Source organism: Pipistrellus hanaki (genome assembly GCF_964339955.1).
Source record: "Pipistrellus hanaki genome assembly, chromosome: 13".
Taxonomy (NCBI): domain Eukaryota; kingdom Metazoa; phylum Chordata; class Mammalia; order Chiroptera; family Vespertilionidae; genus Pipistrellus; species Pipistrellus hanaki.
The window spans coordinates 26,688,257-26,712,348 of record NC_140515.1 but is presented as its reverse complement, the minus strand read 5'-3'; the positions used below and the strand labels follow the sequence as shown (position 1 = coordinate 26,712,348).

Here is a 24,092-nt window from a genome sequence, read left to right as displayed (position 1 = left end):
CAGTTCATTAATTTTGTTTATCTTTTCAAAGAATCAGTTCTTGGTTTTACTGACTTTTTAATATTTCTTTTTCCTCTACGTCATTCATTTCTGCTCTCTTTATTTCATTCCTTCTTTCTCTGGGCTTTTCTTATTGTTCTCTAAATCTTTATGTTATAGTGTTAAATAGTTTATTATTAAATTTTCTTGTTTTTTGAGGTAGGCCTGTGGTGCTATGAACTTCCCTCTCAGGACCGTGTTTGCTATATCCCATAGATTTTGGGTTGTATTTTAATTTTTATTTATTTCCAGCAATTTTTAAAAAAATATACTTCTATTGATTTCAGAGAAAGACTCATTGATTGGTTGCCTCCTGCACACCCCTTATTGGGGATTGAACCTGCAACCCGGGCTAGGGGCCCTTGACTTGAATTGAACCTGGACTTTTTAGTCTGCAGGCTAACACTTACACTTATCCACTCAAAGCAGCTAGGGCTACAGCAAGTTTTTTTTTTTATGTCTTTCTTAATCTCACTGGTAACCCATTCATTGTTTAATAACATGCTACTTAGCCTCCTTGTGTTTGAATGTTTAGTATTTTTACTGTAGTTGATTTCTAATTTCATTGCGTTGTGATCTGAGAAAATGCTTGATATGATTTCAATCATCTTGAACTTGTAGACTTGTTTTCTGTACTATCGGGTCTAGTAATAATTAATGTCGTTTTAAAACATTCGTTTAAAATCTTGCTTGGCATTGACTTGTATTGACATAACCTTCAAACACGTGGTATCTACAGAACGTGTGAAGTGCAGTTAACAAGTTTTGCTTGAAAAAGTTTGTGTTTGGTTTGGTTTTTGTTGCAAAACTAGGGCTAAGAAGATGGCGGATGAAGAGCATATTCGGCACTGCATGCTTTACGAGTTCCAATTAGGAAGAAAAGCAAGTGAGGCTGCAAAAAACATCTGTAGTGCTCTTGGTCAAGATGCAGTTAGCGCCAGAAAATGCCAGCGTTGGTTTGAGAAATTTCGCGAGGGAAATTTTTCGTTAGATGACAAGAGTGGTCGAGGCCGTGTGTCCAATTTTGATCAAGAAGCTCTTCAAGCTCTTTTGGTGCAAAATCCTCAAATTACCCAACAAGAGCTTGCGACAACTTTAAATTGTTCACAAAAAACAATTTCCAATCAATTGCGTGCACTTGGCAAAGTCCAAAAGTTTGGAAAATGGGTTCCTCATGAGTTGACCGACAACAACCGTAATCAAAGAGTCACAATTTGCAGTTCGCTCCTCTCTCGTCAAAACCGTTTGCCGTTTTTAGAGCAAATTGTTACCGGAGATGAAGAATGGGTGCTGTATGTTAATTTGAAAAGGCGGCCTCAATGGTTGGACAAAAATGAGGCTCCGCAGCCCACGCCAAAACCTGACTTGCATGCGAAAAAAGTGATGTTGTGTGTTTGGTGGAATTTTAAAGGAATTCTTCATTATGAACTTTTACCATCTAACCAAACCATTACAAATGCAGTGTATAGTGCCCAATTGGAAAGGTTAGCCCAAGCTTTAAGAGAAAAAGAACCCGCGCTGATTAATCGGAAGGGCGTAATTCTTCACCACGATAACGCACGACCGCTTACTGCAAGAATCACTGCTGAAAAACTGCGCCAGTTGGAATGGGAAGTTCTCCCTCAACCTGCATATTCTCCTGATATTGCCCCTTCCGATTACCATTTGTTTCGTTCTTTGCAAAACTTTCTTCTTGGAAAAAAATTTAATAATGAAGAATGCCTCAAAAATGCATTGACCGAATTTTTTGCATCAAAATCACAAGAATTTTACAACAGAGGGATTAAAATGCTTCCTGAGCGTTGGGCACAAGTAGTAGAAAACAACGGCAACTATATTGTTGATTAAATTTTGTTGTATTGTTTAAATAAATGCGATTTTAAAAAGTATTAGAAAACGGCATTATTACTAGACCTAATAATATGTGGTCTATCTTTGACAATGAACCACGTGTACTTGAGAAGAATGTATATTTTACAGCTTTGGGGTGAAATGTCCTATAAGTATCAATTAAATCCATCTGATCCAGTGTATCATTTAGAATCTCTGTTTTCTTGTTTTGTTTTTTTTTGTTTAAATATATTTTATTGATTTTTTACAGAGAGAAAGGGAGAGAGATAGAGAACTTGAAACGTCGATGAGAGAGAAACATCGACCAGCTGCCTCTTGCACATCCCCCACCGGGGATGTGCCCGCAACCAAGGTACATGCCCTTGACCGGAATCGAACCCGGGAACCTTCAGTCCGCAGACCGACGCTCTACCACTGAGCCAAACCGGTTTCGGCTGTTTTCTTGTTTTGTTTTGTTTTTTATCTGGAAGATTATCCAGTAAAGTTAGTGAGATGTTCAAGTCCCCTAGTATGACTGTATTGCTATTATCTCACCCTTAAAGTCCTCTAGATTTAAATATATATATTTTATTGATTTTTTACAGAGAGGAAGGGAGGGTTAGAAACATTGATGAGCCGAAACTGGTTTGGCTCAGTGGATAGAGCGTCAGCCTGCGAACTGAAGGGTCCTGGGTTCGATTCTGGTCAAGGGCACGTACCTTGGTTGTGGGCACATCCCCAGTAGGGGGTATGCAAGAGGCAGCTGATCGATGTTTCTCATCGATGTTTCTAACTCTCTATCCCTCTCTCTAAAAAATCAATAAAATATATTTAAAAAGAAAAGAAAAAAAAAAAAAAGAAACATCGATGAGAGAGATCATCATGAGAGAAACATCAATCAGCCCCTACTGGGGATGTGCCCGCTATCAAGGTACATGCCCTTGATCTTTCAGTCCACTCTGTCAACTGAGCCAAACCAGTTAGGGCGAGTCCTCTAGTTAAAAAACAAATAAACATTGGGTGCATATATGATTACCAGGGTTATATTCTCATGTTGGATAGATATCTTTATTATCTCTTCTGATGGCCTTCATTTTGAAGTCTATTTTGTCAGAGAGGAACATTGCTACCCCAGCTTTTTTCTCTCTCTCGTTTCTATTGGCATGGAAAATTTTCTTCCAGCTCTTTACTCTCATCCTGTATGTGTGTTTTGTTCTGAGGTGGGTCTTCTGTAGACAGCATATATTGTAATTGGGTCATGTTTTTCTATCCATGCAGCTCTCCTTTGTCTTTTGATTGGACCATTGACTCAAACAGAATATAATGTAGTGATTATCTTTTGCATGCCAAATGGCTAGCACATTCTTTCAGCTTAACAATAACCCACAACCTTTGGACCAACTAACTAGCACATTCTTTCAATATCTTTAAGTATTATAATGTCTCCACTGATTTGAAATATGACACTTAAATTAGAATGTTACATATACTAGGTTTACTTCTGAGTGTTATTCTATATATATGTCCAAATGCTATCAATATTGACATAACATTTTAAGCAAAATTGGGCAATACCAGCCGAGACCGGTTTGGCTCAGTGGATAGAGCGTCGGCCTGCGGACTGAAGGGTCCCAGGTTCAATTCCAGGCAAGGGCATGTACCTTGGTTGCGGGCACATCCCCAATAGGGGGTGTGCAAGAGGCAGCTTATCGATGATTCTCTCTCATCGATGTTTCTAGCTCTCTATCCTTCTCTCTTCCTCTCTGTGAAAAATCAATAAAATATATATATTAAAAAAAAAAATTGGGCAATACTAGCAATTGTATTCCAACTTTCCAAAAACTTTTGACTATTTTAGCATACTTAATAGTTCATGTTAATGAACTGTAGAAATCATTCACTATGTTGATTTAAAAAAAACAGTTAGAATTTTAAGTTTGCATTAAATTCATGAGTAATTTGAGGATTCTTAGCACCATGGCATGATCTTTCACCTACTCATGCCTTCATCCATTCTTCTCTCCAAATATAACAGATTCATCACATTTTTAAAAAATGCATTTTTACTGATTTCAGAGAGAAAGGGAGAGGAAGAGAAAGATAGAAACATCAATGATGAGAGAGAATCATTGATCTGCTGCCTCCCACATGTCCCACCCTGGTGATCAAGCCTACAACCCGAGCATGTGTCCTGACCAGGAATCAAACCAGTGACCTCCTCATTCATAGGTTGATGCTCAACCACTGAGCCATGCTGGCTGGGCTAGATTGGTGATATATATAATATATATATGAATGATGTTATTTTATTTTACTTTTTTTTTTAAAAAAAAATATTTTTTTTATATATATATTTTTTATTGATTTTGTACAGAGAGGAAGGGAGAGAGATAGTTAGAAACATCGATGAGAGAGAGTCATCGATCAGCTGCCTCTTGCACACCCCCTACTGGGGATATGCCCACAACCAAGGTACATGCCCTTGACTGGAATCGAACCCGGGACCCTTCAGTCCCCAAGCCAACGCTCTATCCATTGAGCCAAACCGGTCTTGGCTAAAAAATATTTTTTTATTGATTTTTTACAGAGAGGAAGGGAGAGGGATAGAGAGCTAGAAACATCGACCAGTTGCCTCCTGCACAACCCTTTCTGGGGATGTGCCTGCAACCAAGGTACATGCCCTTGATTGGAATTGAACCTGGGACCTTTCAGTCTGCAGGCTGAAGCTCTATCCACTGAGCCAAACCGGTTTCGATTAGATTGGTTATAGTTTTAATTAGGGTTACTCTTTAGGGTTCTCTATTTTTTGTTACTCTTTAGGGTTCTCTATTTTTTGTACTATGAATTATATGTACTTTTCTATGTTATCTAAATGTTATTGCTAACATATAAGAAAATGCTATACATATTTTTGTACGAAGCTACCCTATTGATCTCAACCAGTTTTTGTTATGTTTTTCACGATAAAGCATAACTATCAACTGCTACCCCCCCTCCATTTGGTCTGCTAATAAATTAATTATATGAATAAATTTTCAAATACTGAATCATATATTTCTAGGAGAAATTTTATTTAATCATAATGTACTATTCATTTAATATTTTTATAGATTCGAGATTCAAACCACTGAAATCTAATTCAGCCCAGCTGGAGTGGCTTAGTTGTATGAGCACTGTCCTATGCACCAAAGGGTTGCTGGTTTGATTTCCTTGTCAGGGCACATGCCTGGTTTGCAGGTTCAATCCCTAGTTGTAGCATATATGGAAGGCAACAGATCAATATTTCTCTCTCACTAAGCATGTCCTCAGGTGAACTCGGTTCAGAATAAAAAAGAAAAAAAATCAAATTCAAAAGCAATACTATGGCGCTGGCCAGTTAGCTCATTGGTTAGATTATCATCCTGATATGCCAATGTTGCTTGTAAGTTTGATCCCCAGTTAGGGCATGTACAAGAAATAACCATGAATGCATAAATAAGTGAACAACAAATCTCTCTGGGGGGGGGGGGGAGTATTTCTATGTCTTTTTATTTTGGGGGAGGGGAAGGTTAAGTTAACTTGATAAAATGAATAAAGAATAAAAACTTTGATGACACTACATAGTATTCCATCAAAAAAGTATGCGCACACAGCAGATAAACCAAATTTTAGCATTCCTTTATTGACTGAAATCCAGGTTGTTTTATCAAGTTAACTTGATAAAATGAATAAAGAATAAAAACTTTGATGACACTACATAGTATTCCATCAAAAAAGTATGCGCACACAGCAGATAAACCAAATTTTAGCATTCCTTTATTGACTGAAATCCAGGTTGTTTTTATACTATGCATTTTAAAATTATTATTTTTTATCCTCACCTAAGGATATTTTTTCACTGATTTTTAGAGAGGGAAAGACAGACATATCGATGTGAGAGAAACACATTGATTGGTTGCCTCTTCCATGAGCCACAACTAGGCCCCGGGTTGGGGAGGAGCCTGCAACCAAGGTACACACCCTTGACTGGAATCAAACAAACCCAGGACCCTTGGGTCCACAGGCCGACGATCTATCCATTGTGCCAAATCAGGTAGGGCCAGTTTTGCAATTGTTAATAATCCTATGACTAATGCTTTCTACAAAAATTTTGGTCCACACCTATTTCTATAGAACACATAAAGAACTACTACTATATTAGTTTAAGGAGACTAAATTAAAAAAAAAAAATACATATATATATATATATATATATATATATATTTGAGAGAAAGGAAAAGAGAGAGAGATAAAAACATAATGATGAAAGAGAGAATCATTGATCAACTGCCTCCTGCATGATCCCTACTGGGGATAGAGCCTGCAACCTTGACTGGAATCAAACCTAGGACTTTTCAGTCCACAGGCTGATGCTCTATTCACTGAGCAAAATTGGCTAGGGATATATATATATATATATATATGTATGTATATGTATATATATATATTTAAATATGTCTTTATTGATTTTTAAGAGAGGAAAAGAGAGTGATAGAGACATTGAAACATCAATGAGAGAGGAACATCAGTGATTGGCTGTTCACTGCACATCCCCTACTGGGGGATCAACTCCAAAACTTGGGCATATGCCCTGACAAGAAATCAAATCGTGACTTCTTGGTTCCTGGGTCAGTTGACACTTAACCAGTGACCCATACCTGCTAGGTAGGAGTATGAATATTTTTAATGACTATGAGAAATCTTACCAAATTACTAGTAGGGCTAATACTGTCATTTTTATTGAAAATTCTTTCCCCCAATATATTTGTCCCTTGTTAATTCAGAGACAATATATTAGGTCTAGTAATAATTAATGCCGTTTTCTAATACTTTTTAAAATCGCATTTATTTAAACAATACAACAAAATTTAATCAACAATATAGTTGCCGTTGTTTTCTACTACTTGTGCCCAACGCTCAGGAAGCATTTTAATCCCTCTGTTGTAAAATTCTTGTGATTTTGATGCAAAAAATTCGGTCAATGCATTTTTGAGGCATTCTTCATTATTAAATTTTTTTCCAAGAAGAAAGTTTTGCAAAGAACGAAACAAATGGTAATCGGAAGGGGCAATATCAGGAGAATATGCAGGTTGAGGGAGAACTTCCCATTCCAACTGGCGCAGTTTTTCAGCAGTGATTCTTGCAGTAAGCGGTCGTGCGTTATCGTGGTGAAGAATTACGCCCTTCCGATTAATCAGCGCGGGTTCTTTTTCTCTTAAAGCTTGGGCTAACCTTTCCAATTGGGCACTATACACTGCATTTGTAATGGTTTGGTTAGATGGTAAAAGTTCATAATGAAGAATTCCTTTAAAATTCCACCAAACACACAACATCACTTTTTTCGCATGCAAGTCAGGTTTTGGCGTGGGCTGCGGAGCCTCATTTTTGTCCAACCATTGAGGCCGCCTTTTCAAATTAACATACAGCACCCATTCTTCATCTCCGGTAACAATTTGCTCTAAAAACGGCAAACGGTTTTGACGAGAGAGGAGCGAACTGCAAATTGTGACTCTTTGATTACGGTTGTTGTCGGTCAACTCATGAGGAACCCATTTTCCAAACTTTTGGACTTTGCCAAGTGCACGCAATTGATTGGAAATTGTTTTTTGTGAACAATTTAAAGTTGTCGCAAGCTCTTGTTGGGTAATTTGAGGATTTTGCACCAAAAGAGCTTGAAGAGCTTCTTGATCAAAATTGGACACACGGCCTCGACCACTCTTGTCATCTAACGAAAAATTTCCCTCGCGAAATTTCTCAAACCAACGCTGGCATTTTCTGGCGCTAACTGCATCTTGACCAAGAGCACTACAGATGTTTTTTGCAGCCTCACTTGCTTTTCTTCCTAATTGGAACTCGTAAAGCATGCAGTGCCGAATATGCTCTTCATCCGCCATCTTCTTAGCCCTAGTTTTGCAACAAAAACCAAACCAAACACAAACTTTTTCAAGCAAAACTTGTTAACTGCACTTCACACGTTCTGTAGATACCACGTGTTTGAAGGTTATGTCAATACAAGTCAACGCCAAGCAAGATTTTAAACGAATGTTTTAAAACGACATTAATTATTACTAGACCCGATAGAAACAGAAACATTATTTTTAAGAAAAATTTGAATGTGCCCGAATTTGCATTGGCAAGAATCTAATTCTTTTCAATTCCTCCAAATTCCACAATAATTTACGTCTTTCATTTATATAAAGCCTGTTTCCGACTATTCTGTTCCATCTAAAAGAGTAAAAGGGTAATATGCTTCTCAGACAAAACGTTCTTCTGGATGAAGCTGAAACTAGAGCGAAGCAGCAAGGTCCTGGGTGCCTGTTGGCAGTGGCCAGAGGGAAGCAGCACAGTCTCGGGTGTGGGAGGGAAGCCAGTACAGGCACCTGGGGGAAGGCAGGCCTACTCTTCCATGAATTTTTGTGCATCACGCCTCTAGTATTTATTTATGAATCCATTCTAGGACCAGTACTGTACTAATTTAATTCCTAGTGTCCAGCTTCATATTAGAAGCTAGTTTCACACTTCTAGGAAAGTATATCTCATTATTCTTTTTCAATTATTTTTTCTTGGCTGTTTTTATGCTCTTGTTTTTTTTTTTAGATAAATCTCAATATAACTTAATCAAATTCCAATACACACTAGTGTGATAGTAACTCTACAGTTATAACTGTATAAGAAATCAACAACAACAAAAAAACCCCCCACACATCCTCAGGTGAGAATTAACTATAACAACAGCAACAAAAATTTCAGGAATGGTTTGCTCCACATGCTCCACTAATGTTATTCCTAAGAAGTTTCTTAGTTTTGTTAAGTTTGAGAATAAAGACTTTCCATTAATTTCCTTAGTGCATAAATGCTATTAATTTTTATATATTGTCTATCCAGCAATTTTATTAAACAAGAGTTTAATTCTAAGTTTTCCAGTAGATTATTAGGCTCTCCTAGGTATATATCCCTATCATTTATAAATAATGAACATTAAACTTGCCCCAAAGCTAAGTAATGATAACTTTCATTTCTATATGACTTTAGTTTTTAGGAACTTAGAATTGTTAATTTATTATAGTATCTAATTTCTGTAAATGTTTCATAAGAATGAGTATTTTGTACAGAATAATGACAGTAATTATGGGTCTGATAGTGTACTAAGAAATTCATACATATTATTGAATTTAATATATTAGTTCTTTGAAGTAGACATGACTACTCCATTTTACAGATGAGGTTAAGAGATGAGAAACTTGCCAGTTATCATATAGTCAGTAAAGAGTAGAGCTGGTCTCAAATTCAGGTCTTTTAGGAGTCTTTCTCCTATTCAAACTGTCTCCTTTTCTTCATTAATATCTCCTTGTTATTTTTGGGAAACAAACAAACAAACAACCCTGAAACTAACAAATAAAAATAATTCCTTGGGATTTATATTAACTTGTAGCAATATACCAACTCACCCATTTGACTAGCTTGGTTATAACTGAATATTTTCCTTTTGTTTATATTGCTCCTTATTAAGGCAAGGTGTATCATTTGTATGTTCCTCACTGCTAGAGGCAGGAGCAGAGGTTCAATAAAGGTTGGTGACTAGTTGTCCTAATTCCATTCCAAATAAGGCATATAGTCCGGTTTGGCTCAGTGGATAGAGTGTCGGCCTGCGAACTGAGGGGTCCCAGGTTCGATTCTGGTCAAGGGCACATGCCTGGGCTATGGGCTCAATCCCCAGTGCGGGAGGCGTGCAGGAGGCAGCCGATCAATGATTCTTTCTCATCATTGATGTTTCTATCTCTTTCTCCCTTAATCTCTTCCTCTCTTAAATCAATAATTAAAAAAAAAAAAAAAGGCATATAGTAACCAAGGCACTTTCCCTGTTTTTTTCAATCAGGACACGATGCTACACAACCTCACTTTCCCAACCTCAAATATGTACACACTTAACACACACATCACACAAATAAAAATGTGCATTAGGCAGATTTCATATGTATACCAGACAGAAGATTTCAGTTAAGTTATATACTCACTGTACTATAAAAGCTACCATAAATTGATATATAGAAATCAGGTACCAGCATTTTTTTACATTAATTTGGTTTGAGTAAATCTCGATAGTACATGTTAAGTAAAATATTTTAAATACGTGGTATTATTTGTCTTCTACACGTTCCACACTAGGATTTTATTACGCTGGGGTTATGCATGTAATAATTTATTAGATATGATACAATCTACAGATAGAAGAATAAGTCAATAATTTGAAAATATATTTTTAGCAGCAATTTTTCCCCCAAATACAAATACATTTTAAAACAAAGCAGATATTAGCAGAACAAGTGTATTTACTTAATACAACTTTGTATTTACTCAGCAGGTCAATGAAAAGAAACAATGAAGTAATTTTTATGAAAATCTGAAATATCATGTTAGTTGCAGGCTTAGATGACTGTTAGCATGTAATTTATGTTGATGTTTTATTTTAATTGCATACATTCCACCAAAACTGAGATATAGAGATAAACTTATGGAAATCACAGAAAACTTTTCAACTAAGCTGATGTTGGCAGGAGAAACTTTAGTAAAAAAGACTGTCCCAAAATAAGCTGGTGTTTTAAGTTCATGCACCAGTACTTTCAACTGCAATTCAATTATATTCCCTGCAAGAGTCACTGTAGTTTAAAAACGAGGACTTTAAATCAGATTCAAGGTTGTCTTCTAAAAATTTTGATGCTAACAGGGAAAGCCTTTTTTAAAATAAACAATTCCTAATAATTTCTTTACTTCATTCATCCACTTACCCTTCACCAAGCCACTCCCACCTCAATTACCTACAATTGTGATTCACTCCTGAATAGTGCCCCACATCTTTCTTACTTCCCCTTTTATAAATATGAATAAAGATTTCCTAAACTTAACTGCTTTAAATATATCTAATTTTTTCTTTATTGATAAATATATCTAACTTCTTAATAACTATTTCTGCTGTTATCTATACACTGTCTAGTTCCTACTTTGTCATCCTAGAAAAAATGATCCCTTGACTTGAGATCTCTCTCTTCCTCAAAAAGACAGAGGTAAAGTAACTATTTAAAGAACAATGCTATTTATTTTTTTGTATCAGACTTTTTCAGTATTCATACTGTAATAATCATTGCTTATATATTCAGAAAGGTTAGAGATACATACCTGCATTGTCTTTGCAGATACTAGAAGAGTTACTATTCTCATTACTTTGGTATAGGTGCTGAGTTCTACTCTCTTGGGGTACAGATGATGTTTGAGTCATCCCTTCTTCCAAGGCTTGCTTTATCCAGCGCTATAATGGGAAAAGAACCAGGAAATTATCAATAACAATTTAAAACAATTAGTATATTTACTTCAAATGCATTAACCAGGTCATTACATATCAACTGGTGAGAGATGCAATCCAACACACTCATTCAGTTCCATAGTCAAGTATATTTTTTTCTCTTGTTTCAGCATATTGGAATATTAACCATCAATTCCTTTTACTGGGCAAAACTGAGAAAACCTAGATTACACATAGTGAGATCTCATTAAAAAACCGAAACCAATAAAAAATGATAACTCAACTTTTCATACTGCTTAGAATGGGGGAAATGGAAAGAGATAGGAAGAAACCTTAGCATTTATTTAAGAGAGTGATCATATAGGATGAAAGTAGCACATAAAATAAGTGCCAAGAAGGAAGATAAAAGAACAAACAGTTCTTCACTACAGATACCAAAATACTTCTAAAAGGTCTACTCTCAGATGGAATATCCTGTTAATTTTTCTCTCCCTATCAAGTAGTTGGTTAAATTATGCATACATAATGCAAATAGCCAGAATAAATGATCTGCAGAAGTAAAAAAGGGGAAAAGCAACTTTATTTTTTGTGTGTGAATACTAGAATCTAAATGATGAAAAATAAATTAAGGTCAGGAAGTAAGCCTACAAAGATTAGGATAGTAAGACTACGCATCCTGAGGAAGAGAGAAAATTTCTTACTTGTAATTGTGTTCTCTTAAGATACACAGTTGTAGGTTGCTCACCACTCTGTGGCTCTCCTGCCCTGACATAAGACAGATTGAATTTTGATAAACATCAATTTCTGAGTAGGATCCTCCCCCAAATAGGAAGATCAAAGGTGTTTATAATTTCACACCTTTAGAGAACAAGTATTACAGGTAAGTAAATATTCTCATCACTAAAGAGAGCAATTTTAATAGATTTACCTGATTAGAAACATAAGAAACAATTATTTTCTAGGGAATAATGTGAGGAAAATTTCACCAAGAAAATTTTTATATCTTGTAAATGGCATTGTGGACTGCCAAATGAAAGCAAAAATAAAGTAGTAAACATGAGGGGAAAAGAGTGAATAAGAATATAAAAGATCTCAACAATCACATCAGCATTGTAGAATACGACCGGGTCTCTGAAAAGCCCAAATAAGACCAAGAATGAACTCTCTTATACACAAAATATTGATATAAAGATGAACTATTAGAACCACAACTCCTTATGGACTTAGAAAAGACCTTAGAAGTCCCTTGTCCAAAGCACGTAGGGTACAGATGAAGAAAATTAGGATCAGGAGGAAATGATTGTAAAATCTTCATTTACAGTTACCTTTAGTACAAGTTTTTCTTTTCTAAGCAGATGACAGGACTTAATTGGGATTACTGTGCTTTCCTCCAAGAGAAAAGTAGATGTACCCATAAAAGAAATTACATTCTGGATTTGATAACCAAAAAAAAAAAAAAAAAAAAAAAAAAAAAAGGAAAAATAAAAGAAGGATGGGGCATTCTAAGGAATAAGATGCTGCTATGGTTGGATATAAGATCAAACACAGCAAATATGATCTAACCTACCGTGTTTCCCCGAAAATAAGACCCAGTGCATGGAAAGATAAGACATCCCCTGAAATAAGACCTAGCACAACTTTGGGAGAAAAATTAACCCTTTGCACTCCGCTGTCCCCTCTCAGGGAACATCGGAATTCTAACATATCACTCGGATGTCCCCTCTCAGGGGACATTACAGTTTATTAGTGATTACGGGGAATTGAGTTAATTCAACGCACGTTTCGCAAAGTAGTGTCGAGTAGCTGGTAGCCAATGTCCAGAATGGTTCGGAGTGCAAAGGGTTAATATAAGAGACTGTCTTATTTTCGGGGAAACAGGGTATTTATTCTGGCCCTATTTTATGTCAACACAGTTATTTTATGGCTCATAAAAAAGGAACATGAACATCTGTATCTAACCAGTTCAAATCACCCCTCTAGATAATAAATTAATATTAGTTTATTATCTAATAAACTAATCTCTGAGTCCCAGCTATGGTTAAGGTCAAAAGAACATATCTTCCTTCTCTGTAACTGTATTCATATACTTTTTAGGAAGCTCAGAGATGAGAGGGAGAAGTATTTTAAAAAATAAAGAGCAAGAAAGTAACTTCGGTTTCAGTTCAAAGATCTGTGTTGAAACTTGGCCATCCCTTTTACTAGCTGCCTAATTCTGGGTAAGTTACTGAACCCTTCTAAGACAAAGCCTCTGATCTGTAAATTGAGGCCAATAATTCATAGGGCTTTCATGTAGGCTAAGTGAGATATTGTATGTGAAGAAAGTTTGTAGCAGAGTACTAAATACAAGTGTTCAGCGAGGACTTGTTCAGCTGAATTTCAATGCTATATATGGAGATAGAGATTAATAACCTTCCAGTGTATTACCCATGCAAAGCACAGTGTTTCATTTTCAGTCAGGATGGTTTTCTAAGAAATCCGGGAGATCAAATGCCATACATATATTATGCCTTCAAGGTAAGTTTAGAGAAGCTTTAGATAACAAGGAAGGACACTACTTGAAAGACTTCTTTGCCACTTATAAATGCTTCTATTCTAAAATAAGAAGTGAAGCAAGATCCAACAAAAGACATACATACCATAATATGCTTTTAAAGAACTATGATTCAATTTACTTTAGAACATCCTGGAAGATCATAAAATATTCTGTCAAATACTCTAAAAATATGGGTGCAAATATATTTACATATACAACTTTACACTGCTTTTTACTTAAGAGGCCTGTACCTCCTTTAATTAGATATGAAACAGTAGGCCTATTAATAATATATTACACTGTTCCAACTAATCCCATGGAGGATGGTTTTTCTCATCTACCTGTTTAACCTACATTCTTCTCTAAGGGATCTTCAGAAATTTATTACAATCTTGTTTAATCACAGAAATCTTAGGTTCTGCACTAGATGAATACTTTTTAAGCAATCTACAAATGACTCATCTTCATCCCCACCCAGGATAAAGCTGAGTGCGACTGCTAGATAAAAGCTCCAATTTTATTAGTTCTGCCTCATAAAAAGCTACATTTTAGTTTATAATATATAATTTTGGTATGTCAACAGCAAATCTTAAAGCTGTGATTTGAACTTAGTTCAATCTAAACTTAAATAAGACCCAATTTAAGTAAGGTAATTTTACTATGATAATTCAGAGTATATAGCCTGAATTCCTAAAGACTGACTTGAATGACACATATAGATGACAAGTGCCTGAGCAGAGCCTGTATAAAACAAGACTAAGGATAGACAGACACATTTGGAGAATATAACATGAACACGAGTTAAATAGGATTTCTATCTATTGCCAGTAGAGATAAAAAGATGGAGGCAGATTCAAGCCCAGAACCATAACCTGGGAAAAAGAGCTCTAAGAAGTAGATTTTCTATCAAAATTTAAGTTTTATATCTATATGTTTTTGGTTTTCACAGGACTCTGCTAGTTGGAAAAGCAAGATGGGAATAGAAAGACCATAACCCAGCATCAGAATAATAAAGGCATCATTTCAAGAAGCTATACTATTTACAATTCAGACTTTACTATTAATCTGTACTAAATAACTGTCTAACCTTCATAAAGGACCAAAATAGGAGATTCTACAATCTGGCTTGATAAGATGCTTCAACAGTTAACACCCTTAGAAGTCTAGTAATCTGTTATTGCATTATCTACAAATACTTTTTGCAAAGAGCTCATGGTCAAATTGCACTTTAGTTCTACTTGGGAATTTTCCCCAAATAAACCAGTAAGTGACTCAAATACTTATTAGGTAAGATGTATGATCAGGAAAAGAAATTCTTCAGTGTATTATGCTCATTCAGTGGTAGGGCCTTTCCTTTGTGCACAGATCCCTGCTGCCCTCCTCCCCTCCATATCCCACACCACTCTGGCTCTTCTTTTGTAACCCCCCTCCCCCCCAAGAAATAAATTTCTGCTCTTTGGGGAAAGAGAAAAGCTTTAAGTTTGGAGGAGTCAGGGAAGACCTGCCTGGAGTTGGAGACTTCATCACATCAAATAATCTACATGCAGCATCCTCATGTACGTGATGCCAGTGGAGGAGGGCAATGGCAGACACTGAGGAAGGCAGCCTGAATCCAGATCTGAGGATAAGAGAAAAGGGTGTTCCAGGGAACAGACTACCTCAAAGGAAGGCCAAATGAAAGGGTGTCCTATACTTCTAGAAACACAAAAACGACATTATAGTCTGAGGCAATGATCTATTCCTGAGAGACACCTTTGGAAAATATTCAGGGCTTCTGGGAATTAAGAAAGAACATTCCAAAAACAACTCAAATGCTATTGCCACTAGATCCAAAAATAGTATGTAACTAGAGAGAGGAGAGATAGGAAGAGAAAGAGATAGAATGAATTTATAGTAGGTTCCATATTCACTAGGGAATAACAATCCAACTTGTCATTTGATCAAGGAACAGCAATTATGCCAGTTGTAGTAGGACATTTCCTTTAATTCAAATGATAATAGTGATTGAATTAATTTAAAACACAATTTGATCGTTTTTTTTACTTATGCAAAAGTACTTTAGAGTACCTGGGGCCCAATCTCACTCAAAATCACAAATGGACATTTTAACCAATACCACAAGAGCACACATAGAACGTTCCTCCCTTCCCAGACATCAAATGCTGTGCACTCTCAAGTCAGTAACCTCAAGGGCTCTCTGAAAAGACAACAGTAAATACTCACAAACTGAGCACCAAAAACACAGTATACATCCGACCTTAGTCCCACTGACTTTTGATGCATCAGTATTCAAAGTTGAACAAATAATTCATAATAAACTCACATGGGAAGAGTGGCTATCTGGAGAATGTGTTAGATATGTTAGGAATGCAAGCAACCTAGGTTAAAAATAAACATCGACATACCTTTTTACAGGAGCTGAACGTGCCATCAAGCAGAAGGGGTCTTCGACGCCTCTCAGGGATAAAGGGTGAGCCAAAGCGAATGTAGTGTTTAGGGGTGGTGCAAATTAACGGGGAATGGATAAGACCAGGTAACATGTTCAAGGTCGTTGCCAGTACAGTTGGGTCCGTGGTGATACGTAAAGGGCACTCAACAGGGCATTCTTGCTTCTCAGCTTTGTCATTCAACCATTCTGTAACTAGATACTAAAGCAAAAAGACATCATTAGATGAAAAGAGGCAGCAGTGTTAGATGATAGATAAATCTCATCTAGAAATTAGACACAGGTAGATACAAGAGCTACAGAGAATGAATTGGGCATTCAAAATGCAAGGATGTTTCCTTCACCCTCTCTGTGACCACAAAGGGAGAAATAATAATTCTAGATATCAGCATTTATCTCTGCCTAAAAATTATGGAACAAAAGAACTGTAGTAGGATGGCTTCAGCCCTCTGTGGCAAAATATTATATTTAAAACTGTCAATTTAATGATATTTAGAGTATTTCCCCCCTCACCCCCGGGGGAATTACAGGTCCTCTCACTTTACTAAGCACAGCCCTTGTCAGACTAGACTTATGAAGATGTTTTGATGACTGACCTTTTTGGTTTTGGGGTATTTAGACGCTGCACGATTGACATGGGATCCAGTTACTGATGCCATAATTGGGTCAGATCCTGTTAATTGCCTGTTTTCTCCTGAACTGTCTATACTTCCAGCTTCAGTAGGAGTTACGGAACTGTTATTTCCTCCTTCTTCCAAGGCAGCTTGTGACAACTCTGCCTGCTGTGCAATGGCCTGCTTCTGACGCTTTAGTCTTTGGGCTGAACTGGTCCGGTACCGAGAAATTCGACTCTTCGGTCGAGGCCTAGAAGACTTTGCTGGAGGTGCTTTGGGGACTGGCTTTTCTACAGCAACATCCTGTAACAACAGCAGAGTAAATGCTTACCAGAAATTTCTATCAGCAAAGATTCCATCTAGCCCCCTATTCCCTTTAAGCATTCTGAATGTTTACTGGTGAAAAAAAACAAGCATTTAGAAATACTAATTTCAAAAGTAATTCTTATAAAATTTAAATAGTAAAATTAGCTAAATAGGCTGTATTGGTTATTATTTTTAAAAATATATATATATTTTATTGATTTTTTACAGAGAGGAAGACAGTTAGAAACATCGATGAGAGAGAATCATCGATCAGCTGCCTCTTGCACACTCCCTACTGGGGATGTGCCCGCAACCAAGGTACATGCCCTTGACCGGTATCGAACCCGGGACCTTTCAGTCTGCAGGCCGACGCTCTATCCATTGAGCCAAACCAGTTTCGGCTGTATTGGTTATTTTTTAAAAAATATATATTTTATTGATTTTTTACAGAGAGGAAGGGAGAGGAGAGAGCTAGAGAGCTAGAAACATCGATGGAAGAGAGACATCGACCAGCTGCCTCTTGCACACCCCACACCAGGGATGTGCCCGCAACCAATGTACATGCCCTTGACCGGAATCGAACCTGGGACCTTCCAGTCCGCAGACCGATGCTCTATCCACTGAGCCAAACCGGTTTTGGCTGTATTGGTTATTTTTTATTATTTTTTGCTTCTTGTATTTATAAAATACCGTGTTTCCCCGAAAATAAAACATCCTCCGAAAATAAGACCTACTTACAGGTTTCCTTCTGAGTGAAATATAAGGCATCCCTCCCCAAAATAAGGCCCCCCCCTAGGCTCTGTTTCAGAATGCTATTGCCAAACATGAGAGATTTGGTCCACTGATTCTGAAAGAAATGGAGTCCCAAGAAATTCACCAGGAAATTCAGGAATTGGATTGTTATGATGATGTTCCAGAAGATGATGACATGATTGTCACTGAATAAATGAGTAAATTCTTGATACTGTAGGATTCACAGTTTGTCTGGTTTGTGTTGACAACTACTGTACTACCGTACCGTACACAGGTAATAAATTTCCTTTATTTTCATTTAACAATAAATGTGTACCGTATTCTTCTTCATGGAAAAATAAGACATCCCCTGAAAATAAGACCTAGGGCATCTTTGGGAGCAAAAAATAATATAAGACACTGTCTTATTTTTGGGGAAACAGGGTAGGAAAAAAGTCAGCTGAAGCCACCTAATTTTAGAGATCTTAGCAAGGAAAACAATTCTCTCCTTTGTTTCTTTCCCAGACACTGAGATTTTAGTTTAAGGGTTAGAATTTAGGGCTTGGGTAGGGAAGGAAAGCATGAGTTTACCCTGAGAATACTATGAAAGGGCAGCTGCATAACTGTGCAGAAGGGCCAAAAGAGAAACCAAATGATTTTTATGAACTCATCACCAGAAGTTTATCTGGCAGAAACAATATGACATTTCATTCTAAAGTGTCTGGTCATTCCAATTCTGCCTCCCTGTATCCCACAGCTAATGAAAATGGCCTTATTTAAAGCAATATGAAATAAAGCTGAAAAGTCAAATTTTACCCATTTCCAAAACCCAGGTAACTGACATTAGCAAAAGCAAGGATGTTGAAGGCTGGAATCTTTTCTTCTCTTACCCCAGCTTGAGAAGACCTCCGGGTGTTCACCCCAATACTCTGTGGGGTGCTTGGGATAGCCACATTTGAAGCAGAGTTGCTAACTTCAGATTCAGGAGTTTCAGTTTTTGTTTCTTCCCTTACAGGTGTCTCTGAGGCACTGGTTGTAACCTCTATGTCAGAGTTGCTTTGTTCTAAGGACTGATCCCTTCGCTTTTTTCTTTTCTCCAAGTTTTCAAAAGCATGCATGATGGCTTCAACCTTCCTATCTTCCCGGGTCTAGAAAAAAAAGCAAAGGAAAAAAAAGCATTAGCATAGAAGGAAGTTTCAACCATGAGGGGGAAACAGCTTTTCAGAAATATTATTTATGAAAATTTATAGACATTAACAAAACTACCAGTACATACATCTTACAAGAACAAGGCCAGCTTTCCCGAAACTTTAAAATAAAAGAAAAATAGCCATCAAAACCAATTACTTTTCTGCATTTTCAGAGTTCAAAATAACCGAGTTTATTTTCTTGAACTTCTTTTGAGGGACAGAAATAAACATGATGGTTTCAGCAAAAAGTAAGAGTTTTAAATCACTATGACTGATAGGGATTTTTAAATGTCAAAACTTACAAACTTAGGAAAATTCCTGTTAAGTCAGAGCAAGTAGACCCAACAGACACATTCTGTTTTGACCAGACAATTTTTTGGAAATGAGATTTTAGTAAGAAGCTTCTAAAGTCCATCATTGACAATAGGTACTAGACAACTACTACATTAATGAAATTGACTTTATGAAAAAAAAAAAAAATCCAAATTATAATGTACAGATGATGGTATAGTATGTTATCAAAGAAATGAGATGATCCAAACTCAGAAGAGAAGGGTTTCATATACTGTAGGTAGTAGGAGTCTAACAAAAGGATGTTATAAGGTACCCACCCTCCTGCTATGAGCTGGGTTCTCCTGGTCATCTGTAACCTCTTCTTTCTCTTCTTCTGCCTTTTCTTCTGGATTGTCTATTTCCTTTAAGATAAAGGCAATAGTTAGCTGTACTCTTAAGCTTTGGACAAAAATCAACCCTCCTCCCAGTAGCTTAAAACTCTCTAGAAACAATTTCTAGTGCTTGATAGTGTTACTCATGTGGGGCCACATGGTAAACACAGACAAGCCTCATTCTCTGACTAAAACCTGGAAAGTAGCAAAAAGGATATTTTTGACATTGTTTAAAAAAAGAGGGAGGCCCTAGTCAGTGTGGCTTAGTTTGTTGGGCATTGTCCCATGCACCAAAAAGTTGCCAGTTCAATTCCTAGTCAGGGAACAGACCTAGGTTTTGGGCTTGATCCTGGTAGGGGGTATGTAGGAGGCAGCCAATAAATATTTCCTTCTCACATCAATGTTTCCCTCAAAATCAGTAAGAATATTTTTTAAAAAAAGAGAGAATGAATGGAACAAATGAACACACACCCACCTTGATATGAAGGGCATTAAGTGTTACTATAGATCCCTACATAAAACATGTGTCAACCTGGGATCTTCTTCGTTTGGAGATGATCAATACCATAGCAACACCCTCTGGCCAAGTAACATTACCTCATGGTCACTGGATACAGTCACTTTCTCAGGAGGAATTTGTTCTGCTTGTGGGTTGGTATCCTCCTCTACAGCCTCATTCTGCTGCTCCATCTCTAGCTCTTTCCGCCGTGCTTTTCTCCGTCTTGTCTCTGCTCCAATGATGGGTAGGCTTGGGGGAGGTGGGAGTGGCAGTTCTGCAGCATTGGGATTCCTTTTCTGTATAGGGCAATTCCGGTTCCCCTTGTGACATGCACAGTCCACTTTATAATTACTGCTCCAAGGAAACAAATAAAAGTGCCTGTCTCAGTAACCTTGAAAATCAGTTATATTACCCATTCATTCTCTTGAAATATTACTTAAGTAATTTCTTCTGGTATTATGTATGATTAAGTTAAACAGAGACATTAGAGAGTCCTTTGAATACTTTCTGTGTGTCTACAGAACCCCAACTCTTCCCACTGGCATATGGTCAATGGAAAGAAAAGAAAGCCCCCACTAAAATCAATTCTCCCAAATGTCTTTATACTATTGAACGAGCAATGAATCAGTGAAAAATTCTAAATGGCTATACTTATCTTTTGTCTACATTACCACTAACTTTTTTACTCACTAATTCACTACTTATTAATTTTTCTTAAATATTTTTATTGATTTCAGAGAGGAAAGAGAGAGAGAGAGTGAGAGAGAGAGAGGGAGAGGAACATCAATGATGAGAGAAAATCATTGATCGGTTGCCTCCAGTATACCCCACACTGGGGATCAAGCCCACAACCCTGGTATGTGCCTTTGACTGGAATCAAACCCGGGACCATTCAGTCCTCAGGCCAATATTATATCCACTGAGGCAAACTGGCTAGGGCCCTACTTATTATTAATACCATTTCTTCTTATACATGTGCCAAACATCATTTATCTTTAATCTTATATGCCTAAAAGAACCATGGAAGAAAAATCATTCATTTTATAAAACCCATCACATATTCATCTGTGATTTGCCATCTGTTTTTCTGTATTGTTATATATAATTAGATTACATGATTTGAGTGGATGGGTGAACCTTTAAATTCTCATTCTATATGACCCCGGCACAACTGCTGTGTGCATAGAACTGATGCTGTCACAATTTCTAGGAATGTCATACATACCCGTTTTTTGCTATTCTTGCTATAAAAGTGTAAACTAAAATACATTTGGTTAGCAGACTATTGAGCAGTATAATACTAGGTATCTATGTCTCATAAAACAAACAAAACAAAAAATGTCCCAAATCTTTTTCCCTCCACAATTTCTAAGCAGAAAATGTAATACTCATGAAAAGATTAGTTTAAAAATAGAAAAATGTTTAGGAATAAAAGTAGACCTAATAGGCTTAATATGTAAGATAAGGCGATTCATATTAGGAAAGGTTTTAGAGGTCTTACCAGTTACTGTACTCATAATCAAATGCTATGGTGACTTCAGCATCCTTGGTGATAGCAGACACGGCATAGATACAGAGGTGAATCATCCCATCTGCAATCATGTGTCGCACCTGTGTGAATAGCACTTATGATTGATTTATCATAAAGACCAAAAATTCTCCAAAAGAAAAAAACGTTTTATACAAATAATTTATCCCAATTTATAGAGTTATAATAGTCTTAACTCTATCATTTCATTCGGAACTATTATATAGTAACTGTTTGAAAATGTATACTTCAATAAACTTCGAGATGTTAGAAATCAAGGTAAGACCACTATTTAATATATTAAAGCTGTTTTCAGAGAATTAAAATTCCTTAGCCTGTAAGAAAACTCCTGTAGAGTTTCTTGCTTTGATATGGTTGCACTGATTAATCAATTCTAAAAATGTCTCTAATCTCTTTTATAGCACTATTAACCATACAGCTTAATTTGGAACCAATGACATCTCCTACTATATGGCAACTTCTTTACTATAAACTCTTTGACTTCTTATCCAGTCTAACTCTTTCTCTTTAACAAATGCTTTTCCCCACTTCTTCTTCTCTGAAAGTAATTCATTCCTTGCCCCCATCCTTTTAGAATAAAAGCATCATTACTTTTGTTTTTTGTCTCTCTTTTACAATTAAAGATCATAACCATTGTTTACAGACCTTAAACTGGGTGAAGTTTTCAGATTGTTTCTTCAGTAGACTTACTCTATTCTTTGGTGATTCCATTCAAAGAGAAGTTGCTACAGAAATCTTACCTCTGCATTTGGTGTACATGATCTTCTGATGAACCGAGCATCATTACCGAAAGTACGTGCATCCACACACATCTCTACACCATTGAATTTTGAGTAGAAGAGCACAAAGGGGTATGGTCTAGGGATATAATTTAAAAATTGCTGTAATTCTCAACACAAATAAAAAGGCCACCTCGTGACTTCAAATATAAAGCACATGCTGACAGAAGCAGTAGTCTTTTGCAATGCCTAAATTTGGAAAATATCACATGCTTGTCTGCTTTTGATTAAATAAGCACAAAGCAAGGAATGCTTGACCTGGAGTCATTACCACTTTATACATTAAATAATTTGCAGACTTATTCACACTTCTCTAGCAATGGCAGACATGGATGAGATTATTTAAGCTGTAATCTTTTTCCCAAGAGTGTCCTATCAACCAGAATGGTTTTATAGTGATATAGCTCAACTAGGCCCACTTTAGCCCTCACTGCTCACAAGATAATATTCTTACTTTTTGAAGAAATGCCCATTGACCTCAAATTGCTGTCGTAACATGACTTTCCCTCGATACTCTATTATAAGAGTGTCCAAAGCCAAATCTCGTGCAGCCCTCAGGATCTTCCGGTGCTTTTGAACACGAGTGACTCTTCCCAACTGTAGCTGAATAAAACCAGAGCATTAACATTAGACTGCAGTAACATCTATATAATAAAAGCCCAAGCAACAGTTATGGCAGAATGACCAGTTACTATGATGTGCACTGACCACCAGGGGAAAGACACTCAACGAAGGAGCTGACCCTTGGTGGTCAGTGCATTCCCACAGGGGGAATGCTGCTCAGCCAGGAGCCAGGCTCACAGCTGGTGAGTGCGGTGGTGGCAGCGGGAGCCTCTCCACTTGCATGGCTGCACTAAGGAATGGCAAGCAGGGAGGTGGTAAGGAGCAAGGGATCCCGTACTACAAGAGGGCATAGATTGGGCTGAGGAATCCCCCCCCCCCCTCAAGAGCTCAAATTTCGTGCACTGGGCCTCTAGTGTGGACAATAATATTTCCTAACTGAGGAAATACTATTTAGCTCAATGATCAGAATTTTCCCCCCATATATTTTTATTGATTTTTAGAGAAGGGAGAGGAAGAGAGAGAAACATCAATAATGAGAGAGACCTGAACAGGGGATTAAGCCTGCAACCTGGGCATGTGCCCTTGACTGGAATTGAACCCAGAACCCTTCAGTCTGCAGGCTGATGTTCTATCCACTGAGCCAAACCAGCTAGAAATTTTTGAGTTGATGAAAGGTATTTCTAGGAAACGAACCTGCCACATTACCTCACACCTTCACAGCTTAATTCGGGCCCAATGACATCAAGAAAAGATATAAGTCTGGCCAGAGGGGCTAAGTGGTTGAGCATTGATCTATGAACCAGGAGGTCACGGTTTGATTCCCAGTCAGGGCACGTGTTCTGGGTTCTTCTCTGGTAGGGGGCTTGTAGGAAAGTAGCCAGTTAATGATTCTATCTCACCATTGATCTTTCTTTCTCTGTCTCACCCTTCCTCTCTGAAATCAGTGAAATATTTTTTAAAATCCAAGAAAAATGCATAATTAAGATTTTAGTGGTCTATATCTAATAGAAGAATGGGGGGGGGGGGAAGA

General features: G+C 37.1%; 1 protein-coding gene across 21 annotated transcripts in view; it reads right to left on the bottom strand.

The window, feature by feature from the left end:
* Positions 1-24,092, bottom strand: part of SETD5 (SET domain containing 5) — an 88,391-nt gene that overhangs the window by 19,178 nt on the left and 45,121 nt on the right. For all 21 annotated transcript variants that reach the window (XM_084901876.1, XM_084901873.1, XM_084901880.1 and 18 more), the window contains 9 exons: positions 22,953-23,101; positions 22,460-22,577; positions 21,672-21,781; positions 20,269-20,521; positions 19,618-19,701; positions 18,707-18,964; positions 16,761-17,081; positions 16,124-16,366; positions 11,062-11,191 (listed from right to left, as the gene is read on the bottom strand). In XM_084901876.1, the coding sequence (XP_084758002.1) occupies positions 11,062-11,191; positions 16,124-16,366; positions 16,761-17,081; positions 18,707-18,964; positions 19,618-19,701; positions 20,269-20,521; positions 21,672-21,781; positions 22,460-22,577; positions 22,953-23,101 (1,666 nt within the window). The remainder of the gene's footprint in view (positions 1-11,061; positions 11,192-16,123; positions 16,367-16,760; positions 17,082-18,706; positions 18,965-19,617; positions 19,702-20,268; positions 20,522-21,671; positions 21,782-22,459; positions 22,578-22,952; positions 23,102-24,092) is intronic.